Below are 23,961 nucleotides of genomic sequence, written 5' to 3' on the forward strand. Positions count from 1 at the left end.
TTAATCCAATGTAAAAAAATAAATAATCAAATGTTTCTACTAAAACCGAATCAAGGTGGTGGGTCACATATGGTCCAAATAATCCCTTTTATGCCTGTGGGGAATATACAACTCTGTACCATGAAATATAGCCTACAACGGGCAAACAAAAAAAGCTACGAAAATAAAATATTTTTCCGAGACTGAAATAGAGTTGCCTTGTGTCAGAGATTGAGTACAATCAAAATGTTTTACTTGACTCGCTCAGCTGTGGTTTTACCTGTAAAAATGTAAACATAGCTACAAAGAGTACCATTAGTACAGTTGAAGTTGCTTTAGCAATGGCAAATATACTTAAAATGAGTAGCTACTCACCAATATGCCATCCATCCTCAACAGCTCCCTCCTGTAGGCGTATAGGCCATTGCTGTTCTGCAGAATGAATGAGTCGTGCTTTCCACATGGCCACCTTGCCACCACATTCAGCAACTTATTTTGCGCATCACTTAACCTATCACCTGCAGATGAGTGGAAGCCTTTTCTGTTCACATGCTGGCTGAGGCTGCATAGTTGAACTCGTTTTGGGATGGTGCTTTTATGGGGATGTGGGTGCCATCTGTTGCTCCGTTCATATTTGGGAACGCTGATGGCAAAGAAACCCCTATTGACTTCAACCTGATGTGTGATGGTGTATGGACTGGTCGTTTAGCTGATGATTGCATCCAAAACATAGGCTCATTGAGGGCTGTGAGATTCCAATCGGCAAGCTCCCACTGAAAAGTTCCCGTTGCCAAAAACACGAGGGTGGATAGCACTTGCATGTGCACCGGAATGGCATGTGTTTGCTTTTCTAAAGTAGGTCTTAAATGAAAATCCAATAAGATTGGTTTTGGGAAACGATATCTGATGAGCCAATCTGTACTTTCTGCAAAAAAGTCCCAACTGTCTCTAAAAACGCACTCTCTACGAAACGCAGCTTGTGCCAAAAGAGCAAGCTCAGCTATCTCTCGTTCGATTTCCCATAATCTCTGACTTTTATAGTATTTCACCCGCGCCTCTAATTTAACAAATTACTGTAGCGTACTTTATATGGATTATTATCATAACAAATGTACTGATATGGTCAAATTATATATAGCCTGTCAATATTTGTTGCATGAATTCACAATGGAAATACAATTAAATCGAAAAATGATTTAATTATTTCTCTCACAATTTCACACATTTTCAACATACAGTATATTTTCCCCATTCTATGCTTGACAAGCAGTTCCCTTATTCCGCCACTTTGCACTGTGCCTATGCATGGTCATGGCTGTGCATAAATGTATGCATACTCTCAAGCAAACGCTCATATTGCTAAATCTCACACTTTGCGTGGAAATGATCCCACACATGGTTTACCCACAGATTTGATAAATGAGGCCCCTGGACTCTAGTACTACAACACTGGTATAGCCTCCATGTGCAGTCTTAAGGCGCTGTGGTTATCCCTGATTTAAAGCTAACGCTTACCTTATAGCTTATCCTAGCTTTGGTCCGCTCTACAGTAGAGCCACACTGACAGACCTCTAGGCTATTGCACACAGTCAAAAACACTACTGTACCTCCAAACCAGTGGAGGCTGCTGAGGGGAGGACTGCTCATAATAATGGCTGGAACAGAGCGAATGGAATGGCATAAAACACATGGATGTGTTTGATGTATTTGATACCATTCCACTCATTCAGCTCCAGCCATTACCACCAGCCCGTCCTCCCCAATTAAGGTGCCAGCAACCTCCTGTGCTCCAAACACATCTGAGACCTAGGACCATGATCAACCAGAACTGGTATAAAGAGTTCCAGGGTACATAAAAAAACAAAATGATTATTATGTTCAAACAGTCTCTCCCAGTACACAGTAGTCACAGTTCTACATGAGCTACGTACCTTATACAGCCCGATGGCTCTGTGCCGTGACCCAGTACATCTGACCATTGAATCTTAGTCCCTAGTCCCTGTGGTTTATGTCATAACATCAATCAAGTCATAGGTCAGAGGTGACTCTTAGGTCTCTCAAAAGCATCTTACACAACACAGAGAAAGAGTAGGTGGGGGAGACGAGTGGAGAGGACTCAGCGGTCTTCCCTTGTATAGCCAAAAGGTTATGTAATGGTTGAATTGAGTAGTAGTTGTAGTTAGGACAGATGTGATAACTTGGGTGGAGGTTGAGTAGTGGTTGTAGGTAGGTCACATGTATCCGTTGTGCCTGGTGGCTGCTGGTGTGGGTACACTGGGTGCTGCTCGTGAGCTCACTCTCCCTCCTCCCTCAGTATAGCCGCTTCTCATAACTACAGGAAGACAACACACAGAGACAACAGTCAGGAATATAAGTCAAGCTTAATTGAAACTCATTTTACACTACATATACTAGATTGAGGGTTTTAAGAAATTGGTAGGGCTTTAAAAAGTGGCCTAGACTTCTGGGTCTTCCTGAAAACCAAAAGGTAACAAACAGAGGAAATTGCAGTAGGAAAAGAGTTGGAGTTGTGAGCACAGGGAGAATGTACTTACATGGCACAAAAGAATATCTATGATGAGAGCATGAGTCAGAGAAAGAGAGAGAAGACAGACATTGTGACGTTTAACTTGCTTCAGTGCTACTATTTTACTCAGGGGTAGGCAATTCTATCCACAAATGGCCAGAGTGGGTGCAGGATTCTGCCCCAGCTAAAGCAGTAACACATCCAAAACAATAAATCAACCAATCATAGTCTTAAGTCAAACCTTAATTACTTGCATCTGCTGTTACTGCTTTGGCTGGAACGAAAGCCTGCCCCCACAATGGACCTTGTATGGTATGCCTGCCAATCCCGGATTAAAGTAGCAACTCCTAAACAACCTATAGTAAAGGAGATACGAACGCCACTGGTGAGAACAAACACACACTCACTCACACACTACCACCCAGTCCAGAGATAAAGGACACTTCAGCCACAGGCACAGAACATGGGACACAACAGGACAGGTTAGTCGATCACAGAGGAGAGGAGCACAGGATCTACAACAAATACCAGAGGACAGGATGTGTAAACGATGCCAGAGCCAGGCAGGGGCAGACTTACGAATGGAGCCCGTGTACTCCCCCCTCAACCTGAGCTGACATGGTCCTCTTCTCAAACTTTAGCTCCCCGGAGTACATCATGGACCTGAAATAACATACAACAGTACAACAATATATCACAACAATGGAACAAAGACACACAGATCATATCAAAGTCGAATACAATATCACAGTCTAACATCTATTCATAGACTTACCGCAGTATGCAGAGGCTCTTGGCTCCGATGTCTTGGCAGCCATGTTGTATGCCAGCGATGAGGTAGGGGGCAAATTTATGGATGGAGCCTTTATCCTGAACCGACCCTGACACACCCTGAGCCACCTTCACCTTGTCCCCCTCACTGTCAAGATAACCACACAATCATAATATCCCTATCACTGCAAATAGACAACACACACACACACACCCTCTCCCCCTCACACCTCTGTCCTTAGCCCTATTACTGCAAATACACAAGACACACCGTCTCTCTCTCTCTACCTGAAGTAGCGTTTCTGGCTGCTGCTGTTCTTCTCCATGGCGTCCAGGGAGCCCATCCCCCGGTACTTCTTCAGCCGCACGCCGTCTGAGAAGAAATACTCCCCCGGGGCCTCCGTGGTTGCCGCGAGCAATGACCCCATCATCACTGAGGGCACAGAGGTCAGAGGTGAAAGGAGGTAAAAGTCAGACCATCAATAGTATGGTGTAGATTTTCCTGTTTGTGGGAAAAGGCTAATAATAATGCTTGGTGGGTTCAACACACAAATACACACCTGTGGATGCCCCAAGAGCGAGAGCTTTTACCACGTGTCCAACGGTCTGGATGCCTCCGTCTGCGATGACGGGCACACCGAAGCGCCTGGCGTACTCTGCCACCTTGTACACTGATGTGCCCTGGGGACGCCCACACGCCATCACTGGCACACAACACAAACATAACACAAAGCAACATGTCAGCAACGTGTCAGCAATTTGCCAACAAATAGTTGTTTTTAACTAAACATTAAGCAAACTCTACACTCTCCTCCGTCCTCATCCTCTCCTCCCCTCTCCTCATTTGCTGTTCCTCCCCTGTCTGTCATTACCTTCCTGGGTGATGCAGATGGAGCCGCAGCCCATCCCCACCCTCAGAGCGTCCACACCCGCATCGATCAGATTCTTAGCCTGGGCTGCAGTCACCACTACAGAGAGAGAGTGAGAGAGATTGTAAATCGAGAATGGGAAAGAAAGAAAGAAAGACAAAGAAAAAGAAAGAAAGACAAAGAAAAAGAAAGTGAAAATGTAAGAGAGATTAACGGGAAAGAGGCATTGCTAGAGAAGGTAGAGGAGACTCACCGTTTCCTCCCACCACCTGTAGTTCAGGATATTTCTGTTTGATGTAGTTGATCATATTGATCTGATAGACAGAGTTCCCTTGGGACGAGTCCTACAGCAGTAAACAGACAGGGTTTAGAGAGGAGCGGAACCCAAAGATAGGACAAGTAACCAAAAATACAATATAACAACCCAACCCCTTCCCCAGACCCACCAGCACCACCACGTCAACCCCAGCCTGCATCAGCAGGTCCAGTCTGTATTTGTCCTCCTCTCTGGTTCCGATGGCCGCTCCACACAGCAGCTGTTTCCTGGAGTCTTTAGAGGCCAGTGGGTAGTCTCGGTTCTTCTTCAGGTCTGTCCTGGCGATGATGGCCACTAGCTCATCACTGTCATTCACTATGGGCAGTTTACCTGAGAGAGACAGAAGTTCCAAACAAAGATTGATCTTTTGTAATGTCCTCTCTGACTAAAGTGTCTCTACAGGAAATGTTGTGTCACTACCATATGGTACCTTTCTTGCTGCGCTGCAGGATGTCGTTGGCCTCTTTCAGTGTGACGCCAGCTGGTGCTACCACTAAATCGTCCCTCTTTGTCATAGCCTGCAAGAATCAGCCATTCAAGTAAACCTCACAGGAATAGTATTCAATACTACAAGAAATAGACTCATCCAGTTTACAATATATGTGTTGACAATATATTGTAAATATATTGGACGTGTACAAACAAACATGTCATCCACACACACCCCACATACACACACACCTCTTCCAGGGGTCTGTCATGGTCTTTCTCTGAAAGGAAGTCGATGTCTCGGGAGGTGACGATGCCCACCAGCTTGCTGCCCATCTTGCCTGTCTCGGTGACGGGGATGCCAGAGAAGCCGTGGCGGACCTTGGCTTCGAACACGTCTCCCACCGTGTGGTGAGGACTCATCACCACTGGGTCTGTGATGAAACCCTGCTCAAATTTCTGACCACAAATAAATAAACAAGAAACATCATTCAGCAAATGTACTTTTGTCTTTATTAAACCAGCAAGTTGAAGTGTATTCATGTACTGTTACATTGTCACAACATCATTTGACATGAGACTATATACTGTTGATGTAACGGTATATCAATATACTGCATATCATCATGTCGTCCAACCGCTAGCCACCATCTTACCTTAACCAAGCGGACCTCGTTGGCCTGGAACTCTGGAGTACAGTTATGGTGCATGATCCCGATCCCGCCCATGAGCTATAACACACAGAGCACTGACCAATCAGGGTTAGCCGAACAAGACATTTGTCCAATCAGACTTCAATATGCATCAACCTGAGTCCATGTATTACAATACATATATTTTCTTTGTATTTATGGCAATACAAAAAAACTCATTACCACAACCAAAAATACCACTAGTAAATTAAGTTTGGTGACAGATTTGTGGTATTGTCTTATTGGTGTTGGCTGGCTGAGTAGGTGAGGAGTGGCTCTATACTCACAGCCATAGCAATGGCCATGGAGGACTCAGTGACTGTATCCATGGGAGATGAGATGATAGGAGTCTTCAGGGTGATCTTCCTGGTCAGAGCTGAGGTCAGGTCCTAGAAACAGGAAGTAGAGGAGGAAATAGACAATTATCACATCACAGTGATTCGAGAAGAAAAACATAATTACATAAATAATGGCACCCTGTCAAACAAATATCTGTGACTGTAAGGCAAGACCAATCAGAACATGCAATACCTCCTCATTGCCATTAGGTGGCACCATGGACGTCAGCTGTCCCTGCTCAGTCCTGTATGTACAGTCATGTACCACAGGAGACATACCCTTCTGCCAGCAGAGAACAAACAAGCTAAAAACACCAGCACCTGTAGCCTACTAAAGCAATTACACAGGGCATGACTCTGACTCTCAGCCATGAGGGACTGGTGTTGCTATTCTCATCAGTGTTGTTGTGGAGTGAAGTGGTCTGGCTGGCTGTGTTACCAGCTGAGTGTGTGTGTGTGTGTGTGTGTGTGTGTGTGTGTGTGTGTGTGTGTGTGTGTGTGTGTGTGTGTGTGTGTGTGTGTGTGTGTGTGTGTGTGTGTGTGTGTGTGTGTGTACACACGTTATTCAACTGAGATAAACATAAAACGCGATGGAGACAGAGAGGACCACAGAAGAGGAGTAGCTGCACACACACACAGGGCTATACTGGGATGGGTATGACATAATATGCCAGACAACAGCAATGGAGTTGACTAAAGCAGTAGCATGGCTATGATACTGTAACTTCTGTTGTTTATTAGCAATGAAAATGTTAACCAAACACACTGGATACTCACCACTTCATCTGAAATAAAGTCTATGAAACCAGGCAGAATCAGGAAATCACTGTAGAGAGAGGGGAAGGAGAGAGGAGAAGAGAGCGAGAGAGAGACAAAAATAAAAATAGAACAGAGAGAGAACATTGTGAGGTCCACTATTACTGACATACAGTGGGGCAAAAAAGTATTTAGTCAGCCACCAATTGTGCAAATTCTCCCACTTAAAAAGATGAGAGAGGCCTGTAATTTTCATCATAGGTACACGTCAACTATGAAAGACAAAATGAGAAAAAAAATCCTGAAAATCACATAGGATTTTTAATGAATTTATTTGCAAATTATGGTGGAAAATAAGTATTTGGTCAATAACAAAAGTTTTGTCAATACTTTGTTGTATACCCTTTGTTGGCAATGACACAGGTCAAACGTTTTCTGTAAGTCTTCACAAGGTTTTCACACACTGTTGCTGGTATTTTGGCCCATTCCTCCATGCAGATCTCCTCTAGAGCAGTGATGTTTTGGGGCTGTCGCTGGGCAACACGGACTTTCAACTCCCTCCAAAGATTTTCTATGGGGTTGAGATCTGGAGACTGGCTAGGTCACTCCAAGACCTTGAAATGCTTCTTACGAAGCCACTCCTTCGTTGCCCGGGCGGTGTGTTTGGGATCATTGTCATGCTGAAAGACCCAGCCACGTTTCATCTTCAATGCCCTTGCTGATGGAAGGAGGTTTTCACTCAAAATCTCACGATACATGGCCCCATTCATTCTTTCCTTTACACGGATCAGTCGTCCTGGTCCCTTTGCAAAAAAACAGCCCCAAAGCATGATGTTTCCACCCCCCATGCTTCACAGTAGGTATGGTGTTCTTTGGATGCAACTCAGCATTCTTTGTCCTCCAAACACGACGAATTGAGTTTTTACCAAAAAGTTATATTTTGGTTTCATCTGACCATATGACATTCTCCCAATCCTCTTCTGGATCATCCAAATGCACTCTAGCAAACTTCAGACGGGCCTGGACATGTACTGGCTTAAGCAGGGGACACGTCTTGCACTGCAGGATTTGAGTCCCTGGCAGCGTAGTGTGTTACTGATGGTAGGCTTTGTTACTTTGGTCCCAGCTCTCTGCAGGTCATTCACTAGGTCCCCCCCGTGTGGTTCTGGGATTTTTGCTCACCGTTCTTGTGATCAATTTGACCCCCACGGGGGTGAGATCTTGCGTGGAGCCCCAGATCGAGGGAGATTATCAGTGGTCTTGTATGTCTTCCATTTCCTAATAATTGCTCCCACAGTTGATTTCTTCAAACCAAGCTGCTTACCTATTGCAGATTCAGTCTTCCCAGCCTGGTGCAGGTCTACAATTGTGTTTCTGGTGTCCTTTGACAGCTCTTTGGTCTTGGCCATAGTGGAGTTTGGAGTGTGACTGTTTGAGGTTGTGGACAGGTGTCTTTTATACTGATAACAAGTTCAAACAAGTGCCATTAATACAGGTAACGAGTGGAGGACAGAGGAGCCTCTTAAAGAAGAAGTTACAGGTCTGTGAGAGCCAGAAATCTTGCTTGTTTGTAGGTGACCAAATACTTATTTTCCACCATAATTTGCAAATAAATTCATTAAAAATCCTACAATGTGATTTTCTGGGATTTTTTTTCTCAATTTGTCTGTCATAGTTGACGTGTACCTATGATGAAAATTACAGGCCTCTCTCATCTTTTTAAGTGGGAGAACTTGCACAATTGGTTTCTGACTAAATACTTTTTTCCCCACTGTATCATGTTGTCTTGAAAGGGTCGATTCTCGGATACACATCATTCTGCCAAACAGTGAGGGAACTGATGTGTGAACACTTCCCACCGCTTGCCTCCCAGCACCAGTCCCCTGACCCCTGGCCAGCACAGAGTCACATCCCTACACCCACAACCACTATGCATATCACACAACCTCACACAGACTGGAAATAAAGCCTCTTTCTAATCCTCCCGCTGTACTGGATGTGAGGATATGATGTACTCTCTGTGTAAACCTCCATTAGGACTGATAACACAAGCCTAATATACTCATTCTAATTTAAAAATAAACAAATTCCTCTTATGTAAGGATGCATAATGATGATTATTCTACTGGTCTGGTTTCACCATATCATCACAGCAGTCAGTGAGTGTTTTTACTCTGTCAGTATCACACTAACACTTATAAGATCTTACTGACTGAAAGGTCACAGTGGGTCTCTGCTGAGAGAGGATTTGTTATATCTATGATACATTAGTGTAGTCATAAAGATAATACACCAGCCATAGCCCCTCATATTCAGCCATCTTTGAGATGTTTCATATTTAGGTGGAGGAGCACCTGTCTGCTAGTATCAGAACTAGGCCTACTAGCTAATACTGACCATCATCGGTTGAATGGAATGCTCAGGGCAACAACATGGCGCCTGGCTCTGAAGTTGGCCAAACTCGATGGTAATAATTCCAGTATCTCAACCACAACAGTCAACCTGGGGGCACGGTCTTATTCCTGCATTTCTGAGCTTTCTGAGTTATCGGGAACTGTGAACAAATCCCGATTGGAAAACTCCTCTAATGGGCGCATAAACAATTCAGCACCATGGGCAGCGCCGCGAGCAGCGCTCACCACCAAGACTGATCGCGGTTTCAGGACCACGGCCGTAGACAGCGCTGCCATAGATAGTGTCATGTACCTATTGCTGGTGTGGCTGCAGGCAGAAGGTGTAACATATCATATCATACTAATTTGAGTGTCGCGGATGTACTGTATGTTTACTATGTTACTTCTATGAGACCAGGCTGAGTGACTCTCTCTGTCATAAACTTTAAATTGCAAAATTATTGGAATTTCAATCAAGATCATTGGAAATGCTGCTCTCTAACTAGAATGTATAAAAAAAAATCTTACTTGTATGTGAGTCCATCCCCGATAGAGAAGAGCTGCTGAGCCGTCAGTCCATCTTCAGGCACGTACCCCGTCCCTCCACTGATCAGGTAGTCAGCCATGCTGGAACACACACACACACACACACACACACACACATATATATATACAGTATAAATACATACATGCATACATACATACATACATACATACAGTTGAAGTTGGAAGTTTACATTCACTTAGGTTGGAGTCATTAAAACTCGTTTTTCAACCACTCCACAAATTTCTTGTTAACAAACTATAGTTTTGGCAAGTCGGTTAGGACATCTACTTTGTGCATGACACAAGTAATTTTTCCAACAATTGTTTACAGACATTATTTCACTTATAATTCACTGTATCACAATTCCAGTGGGTCAGAAGTTGACTGTGCCTTTAAACAGCTTGGAAAATTCCAGAAAATTATGTCCTGGCTTTAGAAGCTTCTGATAGGATAATTTACATCATTTGAGTCAATTGGAGGTGTATCTGCGGATGTATTTCAAGGCCTACCTTCAAACTCAGTGCCTCTTTCCTTGACATCTTGGGAAAATCTAAAGAAATCAGCCAAGACCTCAGAAAAATAATTGTAGACCTCCACAAGTCTGGTTCATCCTTGGGAGCAATTTCCAAATGCCTGAAGGTACCATGTTCATCTGTACAAACAATAGTATGCAAGTATAAACACCATGGGACCACGCAGCTGTCATACCACTCAGGAAGGAGACGCATTCTGTCTCCTAGAGATGAATGTACTTTAGTGCGAAAAGTGCAAATCAATCCCAGAACAACAGCAAAGGAACTTGTGAAGATGCTGGAGGAAACAGGTACAAAAGTATCTATATCCACAGTAAAACATGTCCTATATCGACATAACCTGAAAGGCCGCTCAGCAAGAAAGAAGCCACTGCTCCAAAACCGCCATAAAAAAGCCAGACTACGGTTTGCAACTGCACATGAGGACAAATATCGTACTTTTTGGAGAAATGTCCTCTGGTCTGATGAAACAAAAATAGAACTATTTGGCCATAATGACCATCGTTAAGTTTGGAGGAAAAGGGGGGTCGCTTGCAAGCCGAAGAACACCATCCCAACCGTGAAGCACAAGGGTTGGCAGCATCATGCTGTGGGGGTGCTTTGCTGCAGGAGGGACTGGTGCACTTCACAAAATAGATGGCATCATGAGGAAGGAAAATTATGTGGATATATTGAAGCAACATCACAAAACATCAGTCAGGAAGTTAAAGCTTGGTCGCAATGGGTCTTCCAAATGGACAATGACCCCAAGCATACTTCCAAAGTTGTGGCAAAACAGCTTAAGGACAATAAAGTCAAGGTATTGGAGTGGCCATCACAAAGCCTGACCTCAATCCTATAGAAAATGTGTGGGCAGAACTGAAAAAGCGTGTGCGAGCAAGGAGGCCTACAAACCTGACTCAGTTACACCAGCTCTGTCAGGAGGAATGGGCCAAAATTCACCCAACTTATTGTGGGAAGCTTGTGGAAGGCTAACTGAAATGTTTGACCCAAGTTAAACAATTTAAATGCAAAGCTACCAAATACTAATTGAGTGTATGTAAACTTCTGACCCACTGGGAATGTGATGAAAGAAATAAAAGCTGAAATAAATAATTCTCTCTACTATTATTCTGACATTTCACATTCTTAAAATAAAGTGGTGATCCTAACTGACCTAAGACAGGGAATTTTTACTAGGATTAAATGTCAGAAATTGTGAAAAACTGAGTTTAAATGTATTTGGCTAAGGTGTATGTAAACTATTTCTGACTTCAACTGTAGACAGAACCCAGCTGACCATATATAGGGACGAAGCGCTTCTAGACTCTATTGCAGGATTTGTAGTTTTAACCGTGCAGATTAAGGTGCACTATGCAGAAATCGCTCCGCCATTTCCTGTTTTCTAAAATTCTAAGTTTGCCTAATTTCAGTTTATGTGAAAAAAACAAGCAAGTGTCAAGAGTCATTGTACTATATAAACCGCTGTGAAATATATTTTCCATAACCAAAAATATTGTATTTTCAGCTGTTTGAAGATGGTGTACTAAACTGAAAGTAAAAGATGCAAAATAGAAACTTAACGGGAAGCATAGAAATAGCACACATAGAACAAATATACCACTAATTAGACTTGCTTTCAAAGCTAATGACAGATTTATAACTAACATTTCTATGTGAATTTGGTCGGGTCACCCAAAAGTTACAGATTGCAGCTTGAAATATATAGACAGATTTAATTATGCATAATACTGTATCTCCATGTTTCACCTGCAAGGCTGTCAGTGAAAATTCTAAGACCTCCTGGGTAGAATACATGCTCCTAAGACCATGTTATCCAGAGAGAACGTATTGCTGTAAGCTACAGTTTGTTGTTTTGACGTGATATAAGGGAATATACTGTACGTAGTTGTCTTTCTACAGCACCTAATGATGTAAATGATTTTACCTTCAGTGTGGTTTTTTACCTTTCCATTAGATAAATACCTTGGCTCTGTAGTGTGGAAATGTTGATGAACCTACAGACTCTATAACCCTGTCAATGGAAAGTATTTCAGTCTGTGTGACGGTCAAGCGGCAGGTAAGAGGCTTTAGTTACATCACTGTCTCCCGGTAGCAGCTAACTGGGATTTATAAAGCTCACTGACAACGTCAATGAAAACACCTTGACTGGCAGATGGATGTTTGGTAGTTTGTTCATGTAGATGAAAGCCAGTAATTCACTAGGCCAGCGGGGTCTGGGACCTGGGATTGAGCTAGGGCCTAGTTGTTGACTGATTGTTAGAGCAATTGGAGTTTAGATGATGACAAATGGTATAGGCTGACTAGTTTTGTTTGTCACCTGTGTGTGTGTGTGTCTGGCTCACCTCTCAGGTTCGTATCCAGCTTGGATGCGTGTGGCACTGTATCTCTGCGCAGCCGTCTCGTGCCCATGGCCGTGAGGGTTGGTGTGTGTGTAGGCTCCACGGGGGTTGGAGTTGGGGTGTGTGTGTTCCCCTTCGCGGGGCGAGAGGTGCGGCCTGGCGGGCTCAGTGTCACCAACTATACGGCGGTAGTCGATCTGGTAGGTGTCTCGCTCAAGTTCACCTTCACCAAACCGGTCGTAGCCTTGACCCTCCATCTCTGAGAAATCCAGGGCTAAGGCCTCCACGGCCGTCGTCTCACACACAGACCTGACTGACCCCTTTCACACACACACACACAGACCTGACTGACCCCTTTCACACACACACACACAGACCTGACTGACCCCTTTCACAAACACGCATACAGACCTGACGGACCTCTCTCACACACACACAACCGATGCCTCTGACACACTTGAGGCCTCTATCAAGTCTCACATGCACATTCAATGCCTTACAATTACAATGCCTCACTCACTAACACCTGGCATATCACGGACACCTGCACACCCAACTAGAACAGACTTCCCCAGAGTGTGTAATTTCTCTAACACACTGCTGACACGAGTGGTCTGTGTCCATTCACTGCCACACTCGTTATCAGAAATACACACAGACACGCTGTCTCACAACTGTGTGTCAATTAAATAGCCCTCCTCTAAATCCTCCGGTCTCTGTCTTTGGGGTGTTCTCCTGTCTCTCTGCAGATACAGTCTATGGGAGATAAGGCCTAAGGGTGGGAGCTCCGGTGTTCCTGAGATAGAAGTACAGAAAGATGGAGAACTACCTCTCTCTTCGTTAGACAGAAGTAGGGAGGGTGGGTCACGCTGCAGGCTCAGGAGTCCTCTGAGGAGGATACAGTTGCAGTGAGCTGAAGTCCTAGGTCCTGGGTGAAGCTGAGTGAGTGTCCCCTGGATGTCTCCCGGTCTCAGGCAGGGTGGTGAGTCCCAAAAGGGAGAGGGAGCTGGGAGTGTAGAGCAGCCCCCCTGAGGCCTGGAGAGCTTTGGGAGCTGAGCTAGTGGAAATGTGAGAGATAGAGAGCAGTTTGTTCCTGAGACTACCACCCTATTTTCCCTCCTCTCTCCTCTCCTGGCTTAGCTCTGTTTGTGACAGTAGCAGACGTCAGTCCTACAAAGAGGATTGGAGGAATTAAAGCAGGAGGGGGCAACTGGCTGGAGGGAGAGGTGAGAGAGGGAGTGAGAGTTGAGTGATAGAGAAGGGGCGGAGGGAAGGGTTGGGGGTGGAGAGATGATCCTGTAAAACACACTTTCCCCTCCCAGTATCTCCATGGTGAGGGGTGTGTGTTATCAGTCTCAGACTGCTTTGTGTAGGCAGGTTACCTAAATGTAACTCTGTGCTGTACTGAAACCATTGACTGAGGGGAGGGTGACTGGGTTGCTAGGGACGCTTTCAGGAAAATAATCTGCAGATGACTACTGCTTGTGACAGTTACTGAGGGATTGGACCAGCAAAGCCTCTTTAATACTCACTTACAGTCTCTTTCTCTCCCATTTTCTTTCTTTCTCCAGTATACTCCCCCTCTCTCTCTCTCTCTCTCTCTCTCTCTCTCTGCCCTCTAATGGTAGCCCCTGAAGCCTCTCTCCTCTAAATCAACAAAAAAAAAATTTTTTTTTTTTTTTTTCTCGGGGGATGGATCAGCTTAATATTGCAGATAGATTGTATCTTCTATCAATGTAATTGTCTGCATCACTTCCAATCCCCCATGTTTATTTTTATTTTTTATATATATATTCCCCTTTATTACTTTTCAACCCCACCATCCTTTCCCTACTTGGAGTAAATGAGTGAACAACAACGCCCAGGCCTCTACTTCCGGTCTATACTTACTATCTACACCTTATGGACAGAGTTAATTTTACAATAATTCTATATCTATATATATATATATATATTTTTTTTTTTTTGCTCCTGAACTTCTTCTACTCTCAACCTCTCCGATCATTTTCATGATGTCCATCCGGTTTGCTTCTAAATGCCATATCTTTCTAACTGTGCTCATTCCCAAAAGCTCCCAACATACAACCTATATACTTATTATGGACACAGTATGCTTACATTATTAACTATCTTTGTTATTATTTGTTGTTATTTGTTATTAGTCCCATCCTTCAACTCTATTCAATACCTCCCATCTATCTCTTAACACCATCCATATAGGATTTCTATTTGCCATATATATTTCAACCATACTGTGATGTTTTACAAAAGTTCTGAACCTTTCTATTCTCATTGCTTCTACAGATTGTGAATTAAAAATAAACATTTTTGCTAAAAGTATTATTATATTATTGATTGATTGACTATGACTTTTCAGATCACCCAGTAATGCTATCTGCAAGGTTAGTTCCAGGTAAATATTGCAATCCTTTAGCCATTCCTGGACCTGTGTCCAAAAACAAGCTACAAATGGACAGAACCAAAACAAATGATCTAATGATTCTATCTCTTCACAGCAAAATCTGCAGAGCTGGGAAGATTGTATCCCCATATAAATAACATTCTATTGGTAGCAAGAATTTTATATAATAATTTAAATTGAAAGATTCTAATTTTTGAATCCGGTGTCGTTTTGCGTGTCAGTTCATAAACACTATGCCATGGGATCGTGCGTCAAAGATCTCTTCCCAACTATTTTGCAATCTATATGGGACTGCTGTCAATCCTTTGGTCCTTAAGTGAAACTGATATACTTTTTTATTTATCACAGTTTTCCTTAACCAATTATGTTCTTTAATGCAAGGCCGACAGACACAGACAAGTTCCTTACTTTCTCCCCCTTCAACTTTCCTCTTCCACTTTTGCGGTAAGGCTGCAATTATTTGGTTGTAATTTTGGGTAGAGCAGACATTTCCATATGTTTTTGTTAGCTGCATGTGCGACATAACTCCACCAGTCCTACCGATGATATCATTTACGAAGATTATACCTTTTTTAAACATTCTGTCAAAAAATAAAGGTTTTTTGTCAATTAGTATATTTGAATTTAACCACAATATTTGTTGCATTATTTGTTCTGTCGTTTCTGGAGGATTAAATTGAAATTGCAACCAACTTTCTATGGCTTGTTTTAGAAATAGTGACATTTGGGAGATTATTTCCTTTTCAAATAACTGAAAGTGAGAGGTTGTAATCTGAATAAAGGGAAAAAGGCCTTTCTTGAACAGTGGGTGAGACAATCTTACTAATTTGCTTGAGAACCAGTTCGGATTTAAGTATAACTTTTGGATGACTGAAGATTTTAGTGATAGGTCTAATGCTTTAATATTTAATAATTTCTGTCCTCCGAATTCATATTCATTATATAAATATGCTCTTTTAATTTTGTCTGGCTTGCCGTTCCAAATAAAATTGAATATTTTTTTCTCATATAATTTAAAAAACTGTTTGCTAGGCGTAGGCAAGACCATAAGCAAATAGGTAAACTGGGATAATACTAAAGAGTTAATCAGGGTGATTTTTCCACAAATTGACAGGTATTTTCCTTTCCATGGTAGTAAGATCTTATCTATTTTTGCTAACTTTCTATTAAAATTTATTGAAGTGAGATCATTTATTTCATTTGGGATATGTATTCCGAGTATATCCACATCACCATCAGACCATTTTATTGGTAAACTACATCGTAATGTAACATTTTTATTTTTAAATCAACAACTTGGTTGTTTTTTCTATTTCCATTGACCATATCGAAAAAAGTATTCACATGTTACTCTGTGGATATAGGCCTATCTGTATTCTACACTACCGGTCAAACGTTTTAGAACACCTACTCATTCAAGGGTTTTTCTTTATTTTTACTATTTTCTACAATGTAGAATAATAGTGAAGACATCAAAACTATGAAATAACACATATGGAATCATGTAGTAACCAAAAAAAGTGTTAAACAAATCAAAATATATGTTATATTTGAGATTCTTCAAATAGCCACCCTTTGCCTTGATGACAGCTTTGCACACTCTTGGCATTCTCTCAACCAGCTTCACCTGGAATGCTTTACCAACAGTCTTGAAGGAGTTCCCAGATATACTGAGCACTTGTTGGCTGCTTTTCCTTAACTCTGCGGTCCAACTCATCCCAAACCATCTAAATTTGGTTGAGGTCGGGGGATTGTGGAGGCCAGGTAATCTGATGCAGCACTCCATCACTCTCCTTCTTGGTAAAATAGCCCTTACACAGCTTGGAGGTGTGTTGGGTCATTGTCCTGTTGAAAAACAAATGATAGTCCCACTAAGCCCAAACCAGATGGGATGGCGTATTGCTGCAGAATGCTGTGGTAGCCATGCTGGTTAAGTGTGCCTTGAATTCTAAATAAATCACAGACAGTGTCACCAGCAAAGCACCCCCACACCATAACACCTCCTCCTCCATACTTTACGGTAGGAAATACACATGCAGAGATCATCCGTTCACCCACACCGCATCTCACAAAGACACAGCGGTTGGAACCAAATATCTCCAATTTGGACTCCAGACCAAAGGACACATTTCCACCCGTCTAATGTACATTGCTTGTGTTTCTTGGCCCAAGCAAGTCTCTTCTTTTTGGTGTCCTTTAGTAGTGATTTCTTTGAAGCAATTCGACCATGAAGGCCTGATTCACACGGTCTCCTCTGAACAGTTGATGTTGAGATGTGTCTGTTACTTGAACTCTGTGAAGCATTTATTTGGGTTGCAATTTCTGAGGCTGGTAACTCTAATGAACTTATCCTCTGCAGCAGAGGTAACTCTGGGTCTTCCAGTCCTGTGGCGGTCCTCATGAGAGCCAGTTTCATCATAGCGCTTGATGGTTTTTGCGACTGCACTTGAAGAAACTTTCAAAGTTCTTGAAATGTTCCTTATTGACTGACCTTCATGTCTTAAAATAATGATGGACAGCATTTCTCTTTGCTTATTTGAGCTGTTCTTGCCATAATATGGACTTGGTCTTTTACCAAATAGGGCTGTCTTCTGCATACCCCCCTTACCTTGTCACAACACAACTGATTGGCTCAAACGCACTAAGAAGGAAATAAATGAACTTTTAAGAAGGCACACCTGTTAATTGAAATGCATTCCAGATGACTACCTCATGAAGCTGGTTGAGAGAATGCCAAGAGTGTGCAAAGCTGTCATCAAAGCAAAGGGTGGCTATTTGAATAATTCAAACATAAAATATATTTTGATTTGTTTGCAAAGGGTGGCTATTTGAAGAATTCAAATATAAAATATATTTTGATTTGTTTAACACTTTTTGGTTACTACATGATTCCATGTGTTATTTCATAGTTTTGATTTCTTCACTATTATTCTACAATGTAGAAAATAGAAAATTAAAGAAAAACCCTTGAATGAGTAGGTGTTCTAAAACTTTTGACCGGTAGTGTACATGTAAAAAATGCATGTTTGTATTACATAACACAATGGCATGCCACAAGTATATTTGTATTCGAAGTTCCACAACGTTGTGCCCTGCTGAACGCGCCCCAAGTGGCATCCGTGATGATGACGTCTAAAAAACGTGACAGTCAATGCAGTCGTAAAGACGCGACGAAAATGGCTACATGTGTAATGCTACGTTGCTTGTCTTCCAACTTTACCTCTGCCCTGCCCTTGCTCTACAGTTCGGCACAGCTAACTCCCTCTCGGCTGGTATCCAGGGCATATGTACTACGGACTCTGTCCACTACCACCCGACTCTCATCAGGTAACGTTACTTGTCTTGTGGAGCTCGCAAAACAGGTGGCTAGCTAACACGCTAGCTAGTTCATAACAAGGACGTTCTTGTTTTGCATAACGTATCTAACAGCAGTTAGCTAGCTAAGCGTGTAGATTAGAAGTAGACTGATAACAGTTTTTTAGGTTTGTGTCAACGTCTGTGTAGCTACTCGAACTAATTGCAATTTTCTCCTGAATTCCACAGCTCTTAAATTCACAGACAAACACGAATGGATACGAGTAGAGGGAGAGGTAGGGACGGTTGGCATCAGCAAATTTGCTCAGGTGAGTTGTTCAAGAGGCATGCTACCACTGGTTCTTAAAGACATGCTCTGGTACTTAAGCGACTAAGAAATTATTATTTAAACCTGCTTTGGGCTGAATGTGTAGTTCATGCATGCAAAATTACTGTCTTACCTCAATTAGCCATGAAAGCAACTGTTTTCTTGAAGCTGTGCCATGCCATTTTCACTACATTCCCCTGCACATTGGCCAGCCCCCTAGCAATTAGAGTTCTAGCCAATGAGCTTCAGCCCCTCACATTTGAGTGACAACTAACAAGAGGCCTGCTCAGCGTTATCCAATGAGGTTGCAGGGCGGGCCCAACGGCACAGTGGACACAGCAGCGAGAGGGAGCAATGATGTGGTGCACGTATGTGACCTAGTATGCAATTTTCGTGGACCACATTTGGCTCGTGAGTGCTACTTTCAGAACTACTGGCGAAAAAGTATACAAAGGTACCGGAGAATCTCTTTAAGAGCCCCATTGGGACTTGTGGTCTTCTTACCAACCCGCTGTTAGTTTGTTGTGGCGCTTCCAACACATCATGGATCATTAGTGTTGTTGGGACTGACACTTCTCATTTAATTGGGAAAATCATAATCTAAATCTGTGTGTTCTGCAGGAGGCTCTAGGAGATGTGGTGTACTGTGGACTACCAGAAGTTGGCACACAGCTGGCACAGACTGGTAAGCAGCAGTTACTACCCTACAGACTTGTGTGGACGGTAACACAACGCAGGTCCTCTTGGGTTATACTAGTAACTGTAGCCTTCCTCAAGACCTGTTCATGACCTGACCTATCGCTGTCCTCTTTTTAGATGAATTTGGAGCGTTGGAGAGTGTGAAGGCAGCCAGTGAGCTGTACTCTCCTCTAACCGGGGAAGTCACAGAGGTCAACACACTCCTGGCAGACAACCCTGGCCTCGTCAACAAGTCCTGCTACAAAGACGGTGAGCACACATACACACACACCCGCAGACATACAGTGAGCTCCAGAAGTATTATGACAGTGACACATTTGTTTTGGCTCTGTACTCCAGCACTTTGGATTTGAAATGATACAATGACTGAGGTTAGAGTGCAGACTGTCAGCTTTAATTTGAGGGTATTTTCATCCATATCGGGTGAACCATTTAGAAATTACAGCATTTGTTACAGATGCAGAAATATAGAAGATATTTGTGCGTCTGTAGCTTTCTCATTCATCATTATTCACGATTCATTCAGGATTATCCTTAATCATGGTAGCATCCACATTAATGTAGAAGTGTTTAGTAACATTCTATTCTTATTTACAATAAGAGTGACTCCAAAATGACACTATGTTATTTACCATTCATTTCTATTGACGCTGACAGTCTGCACTTTAAAATCAAATCAAATTGTATTTGCCACATGCGCCGAATACAACAGGTGTAGACATTACCGTGAAATGCGTACTTACAGCCCTTAACCAACAATGCATTAATTTTTTTATAAAAAAGTACAATAAAACAACAACAACCAAGTTTTGAGAAAAAAATATCAGAAGTAAAATAAAATTACAGTAGGGAGGCTATATACAGGGTGGGTACCGGTGCAGAGTCAATGTGCGGGGGCACCGGCTAGTTGAGGTAATATGTACATGTGGGTAGAGCTAAAGTGACTATGCATAAATAATGAACAGAGTAGCAGCAGCGTAAAAAGATGGGGTGGGGGTGGGGGGGCAGTGCAAGTAGTCCGGGTAGCCATGATTAGCTGTTCAGGAGTCTTATGGCTTGGGGGTAGAAGCTGTTGAGAAGCCTTTTGGACCTAGACTTGGCGCTCCTGTACCGCTTGCTGGGTGGCTGGAGTCTTTGACAATTTTGAGGGCCTTCCTCTGACACCGCCTGGTATAGAGGTCCTGGATGGCAGGAAGCTTGGCCCCAGTGATGTACTGGGCCGTACGCACTACCCTCTGTAGTGCCTTGCGGTCGGAGGCCGAGCAGTTGCCTTACCAGGCGGTGATTCAACCAGTCAGGATGCTCTCGATGGTGCAGCTGTAGAACTTTTTGAGGATCTGAGGACCCATGCCAAATCTTTTCAGTCTCCTGAGGGGGAATAGGCTTTGTCGTGCCTTCTTCACGACTGTCTTGGTGTGTTTGGACCATGATAGTTTGTTGGTGATGTGGACACCAAGGAACTTGAAGCTCTCAACCTGTTCCACTACAGCCCCTTCGATGAGAATGGGGGCGTGCTCAGTCCTCTTTTTTTTTTTTCCTGTAGTCCACAATCATCTCCTTTGTCTTGGTCACGTTGAGGGAGAGGTTGTTATCCTGGCACCACACGGCCAGGTCTCTGACCACCTCTCTATAGTGTCTCATCGTTGTCGGTGATCAGGCCTACCACTGTTGTGTCGTCGGCAAACTTAATGATGGTGTTGGAGTCGTGCCTGGCCATGCAGTCATGGGTGAACAGAGAGTACAGGAGGGGACTGAGCACGCACCCCTGAGGGGCCCCTGTGTTGAGGATCAGCGTGGCAGATGTTGTTACCTACCCTTACCACCTGGGGGCAGCCCGTCAGGAAGTCCAGGATCCAGTTGCAGAGGGAGGTGTTTAGTCCCAGGATCCTTAGCTTAGTAATGAGCATTGAGGGCACTATGGTGTTGAACGCTGAGCTGTAGTCAATTAATAGCATTCTCACGTAGGTGTTCCTCTTGTCCAGGTGGGAAAGAGCAGTGTGGAGTGCAATAGAGATTGCATCATCTGTGGATCTGTTGGGGCGGTATGCAAATTGGAGTGGGTCTAGGGTTTCTGGGATAATGGTGTTGATGTGAGCCATGACCAGCCTTTCAAAGCACTTCATGGCTACAGACGTCAGTGCTACGGGTCGGTAGTCATTTAGGCAGGTTATCTTAGAGTCCTTGGGCACGGGGACTATGGTGGTCTGCTTGAAACATGTTGGTATTACAGACTCAGTCAGGGACATGTTGAAAATGTCAGTGAAGACACTTGTCAGTTGGTCAGCACATGCTCGGAGTACACGTCCTGGTAATCCGTCTGGCCCTGCGGCTTTGTGAATGTTGACCTGCTTAAAAGTCTTACTCACATCGGCTACGGAGAGCGTGGTCACATAGTCATCCGGAACAGCTGGTGCTCTCATGCATGCTTCAGTGTTGCTTGCATGGAAGCGAGCATAGAAGTGGTTTATCTCGTCTGGTAGGCTTGTGTCACTGGGCAGCTCGTGGCTGTGCTTCCCTTTGTATTCTGTAATAGTTTAAAAAGCCCTGCCACATCCGACGAGCGTCAGAGCCTCATAGTTATTGTACAGAGCCAAAACAACAACAAAATTGTCAACGTCCCAATACTTTTGGAGCTCACTGTACATGCATACTGTAGTCTACACGCACACAAACGCATGTATCAGCGATTATTTTAGAAATAATATTCAAACAAGGCCTGTGACTAGGCTAACCTCTGACTAACCCCTGCTGGGACAGGTTGGCTGATGAAGATGACCATTGCCAACCCTAAGGAGCTGGATGCTCTGATGGATGAGAAGGCTTATGAGAGATACATCAGATCCATAGAAGACTAGCACCGCTTAGCCGCAACCCTTAGCACCCCCACCCCCTCGCCTGCCTATCAATCGCTACTAGAGAGAAAGTGCACCAGTTGTGCCGGGAGTCAGATGTGACACTACACCGTGAAACCACCAGAAACGCCAGAGGAGCAGCCGAGCGCATCGATATTGATTTACCAGTGTTATTGTGGTCTGAATGTTAGGAGCCTTTAGTGTACTGGTAATGAATGTGACCTAATGGGGATGCTGGGGGCAAATGTCTTACACACGTAGCATGACTGATATGGCTGATGTGGAGTGATACTGTACGAGTCCTGATGCAGTCTCTGGATGAATCTCAAGTCTTACCCTTGAGTCCTTGTGTCCTCTCTCCGCCTCCTTAAAACATTAGAGGGTTTTGTTCTGATGTTTTGAGGAGTTGAGGACACAAATAATTGAGGAAAAGGCTTAAGATTCATCCTCAATCTTCCACTCAAAGCCTGCCCCAAGCACAGGGGATGAGGAACTTATGCTGCATTCATAATTAAGTGGGAAGGTGTTAATTATACCAGTTGTGAAATAATGAATACCAGTTGGATGTATTCACATGCTTTTAACTCGTTGAGAAGTGCTGGTTGGCTAATGGCCAACAAGCTGTGTCAAACAAACTAAAAGACAAGCTATCATGCTTGTAAACAAATGAGTGTTCAAAAACATATTAATAGATTTGCTTTTTATAAATTAATGTTTTGTTACATTTAATTGCCGAAAATGCTGTTTGAGGTCATTTCCTTAGTGGGTGACTCCAGAGGTCAGCAGAAGTCGGAGCTCAGGGATGATAGACGAGTTTCCCACTAGTAATTACGAGTTGTAGGGGGGTTCAAGTGGATTTTTCCCAGTCGTACGTGGTAAATACCACCTTCCCACTTGGTTATGAATGTAGCATCAAGACTGAACACTACTGGGAAAAATTGTCCTCAGAATGTCACTCTATCAAATACAGCTGTCAGGATCAGTCCATCTGGAGGGGAAGGGACTAACAATAAAGCACTTTGGATCTGGAGCAGGCTGGTTTCTACTATATGTTGTGCCTCTGTATGCACATCATGTACTGGCACTATGGAGATGAGACATAGAAATAAAACTCTTGACTTGCACTTCCTTGTGTGTGTTTACTCTGTCCTGTCCACTTCATCCCCCCTGAGTACTTTCACTGAGATGTCTTTGTAGTCTGATACTAGTTTGGAAAGACAGCACTTATATTTTATACAATATCTTCGAGGAAAATCTAAATCTTTCATTAATATTTATTATATTTGCATGAGTTCATTGGTACAAATATTGCACTTTTTAACACAATGACACCTAGGAGCAGTGCTTGCGGTTGATTCTGCCTGAATGATCTTATTATAAATGGCTTTGGTAAAGGACTGAAATGTAAACCAATTAATGTAAACAGCAGTTTGTCCTTGTTACACAGACTAACCCTTAACCTCTATCCCATTATGTGGTACCCAGTTTTGTAACAGTTCTACCAGTGTAGTCTTTCGCTGACCTTTAACCCCTGCCCTCTTGGTCATCTGTGAGATGTAGCCACTCCCCAGGCACAGAGGAGAACCTGGCCTTGGCAGCAGAGACCTCCTAACCCTTCCCCGGGCCACATGGGGGCGTGGCAGTCTATCCTCCTCCGCTCCCTCGTTCATCACGCTGGCCATGAAGTCTGTCTGGTTCAGGAAGGCGATGGTCTCATCCCACCTGCGGCTCACATAACTCTTCAGAACAGTGTTGTAGGGGTTAGAGGCAGCGTCCGCGTTTGGATCGTCTAATTGGTGTTGAACTCCATGCGGGTGATGACAGGCAGGAGGAACAGCCTATCTATGTTGACCAGACCTCCCTGACAGAGAGAA

At 43.4% G+C, this 23,961-nt stretch overlaps 2 protein-coding genes across 4 annotated transcripts; one reads left to right on the forward strand and one right to left on the reverse strand.

The window, feature by feature from the left end:
- Positions 1-1,696: 1,696 nt before the first annotated feature.
- On the reverse strand, positions 1,697-13,612 carry LOC121531957 (inosine-5'-monophosphate dehydrogenase 1b). 3 transcript variants are annotated; one of them, XM_041837551.1, is made up of 16 exons: positions 12,496-13,612; positions 9,599-9,697; positions 6,699-6,747; positions 5,871-5,972; positions 5,548-5,622; positions 5,144-5,350; positions 4,893-4,980; positions 4,593-4,792; positions 4,400-4,490; positions 4,150-4,245; positions 3,838-3,981; positions 3,566-3,710; positions 3,282-3,425; positions 3,086-3,169; positions 2,535-2,551; positions 1,697-2,311 (listed from the first exon to the last, which is right to left on the reverse strand). In XM_041837551.1, exons 1-16 carry the CDS (start codon positions 12,747-12,749, stop codon positions 2,211-2,213), a joined length of 1,896 nt encoding a protein of 631 aa, XP_041693485.1. In that variant the 5' UTR covers positions 12,750-13,612; the 3' UTR covers positions 1,697-2,210. The 3 variants fall into 3 exon arrangements, with proteins under 3 accessions (XP_041693485.1, XP_041693487.1, XP_041693488.1); XM_041837553.1 differs by lacking the exon at positions 2,535-2,551 and adding an exon at positions 6,115-6,204 and having other exon boundaries at positions 2,208-2,311; XM_041837554.1 differs by lacking the exon at positions 2,535-2,551 and having other exon boundaries at positions 2,208-2,311.
- Positions 13,613-18,049: 4,437 nt separating this feature from the next.
- Positions 18,050-23,211, forward strand: LOC121531355 (glycine cleavage system H protein, mitochondrial). The gene is made up of 5 exons (XM_041836591.1): positions 18,050-18,241; positions 18,458-18,537; positions 19,158-19,221; positions 19,353-19,484; positions 21,993-23,211. Exons 1-5 carry the CDS (start codon positions 18,091-18,093, stop codon positions 22,088-22,090), a joined length of 525 nt encoding a protein of 174 aa, XP_041692525.1. The 5' UTR covers positions 18,050-18,090; the 3' UTR covers positions 22,091-23,211.
- Positions 23,212-23,961: the final 750 nt, after the last annotated feature.

The sequence above is a fragment of the Coregonus clupeaformis genome, chromosome 19 (genome assembly GCF_020615455.1).
Source record: "Coregonus clupeaformis isolate EN_2021a chromosome 19, ASM2061545v1, whole genome shotgun sequence".
Taxonomy (NCBI): Eukaryota; Metazoa; Chordata; class Actinopteri; order Salmoniformes; family Salmonidae; genus Coregonus; species Coregonus clupeaformis.

Coding starts and splice junctions, on each gene's coding strand:
- LOC121531957 (XM_041837551.1), bottom strand. CDS start 12,749: ATGGAGGGTCAAGGCTACGACCGGTTTGGTGAAGGTGAACTTGAGCGA. Junction 5,623..5,870: donor CCATGGCCATTGCTATGGCT/GTGAGTATAGAG, acceptor TGTGTGTTATAG/CTCATGGGCGGGATCGGGAT. Junction 5,351..5,547: donor ACGAGGTCCGCTTGGTTAAG/GTAAGATGGTGG, acceptor ATTTGTGGTCAG/AAATTTGAGCAGGGTTTCAT.
- LOC121531355 (XM_041836591.1), top strand. CDS start 18,091: ATGGCTACATGTGTAATGCTACGTTGCTTGTCTTCCAACTTTACCTCT. Junction 19,222..19,352: donor CACACAGCTGGCACAGACTG/GTAAGCAGCAGT, acceptor TCCTCTTTTTAG/ATGAATTTGGAGCGTTGGAG. Junction 19,485..21,992: donor CAAGTCCTGCTACAAAGACG/GTGAGCACACAT, acceptor CTGCTGGGACAG/GTTGGCTGATGAAGATGACC.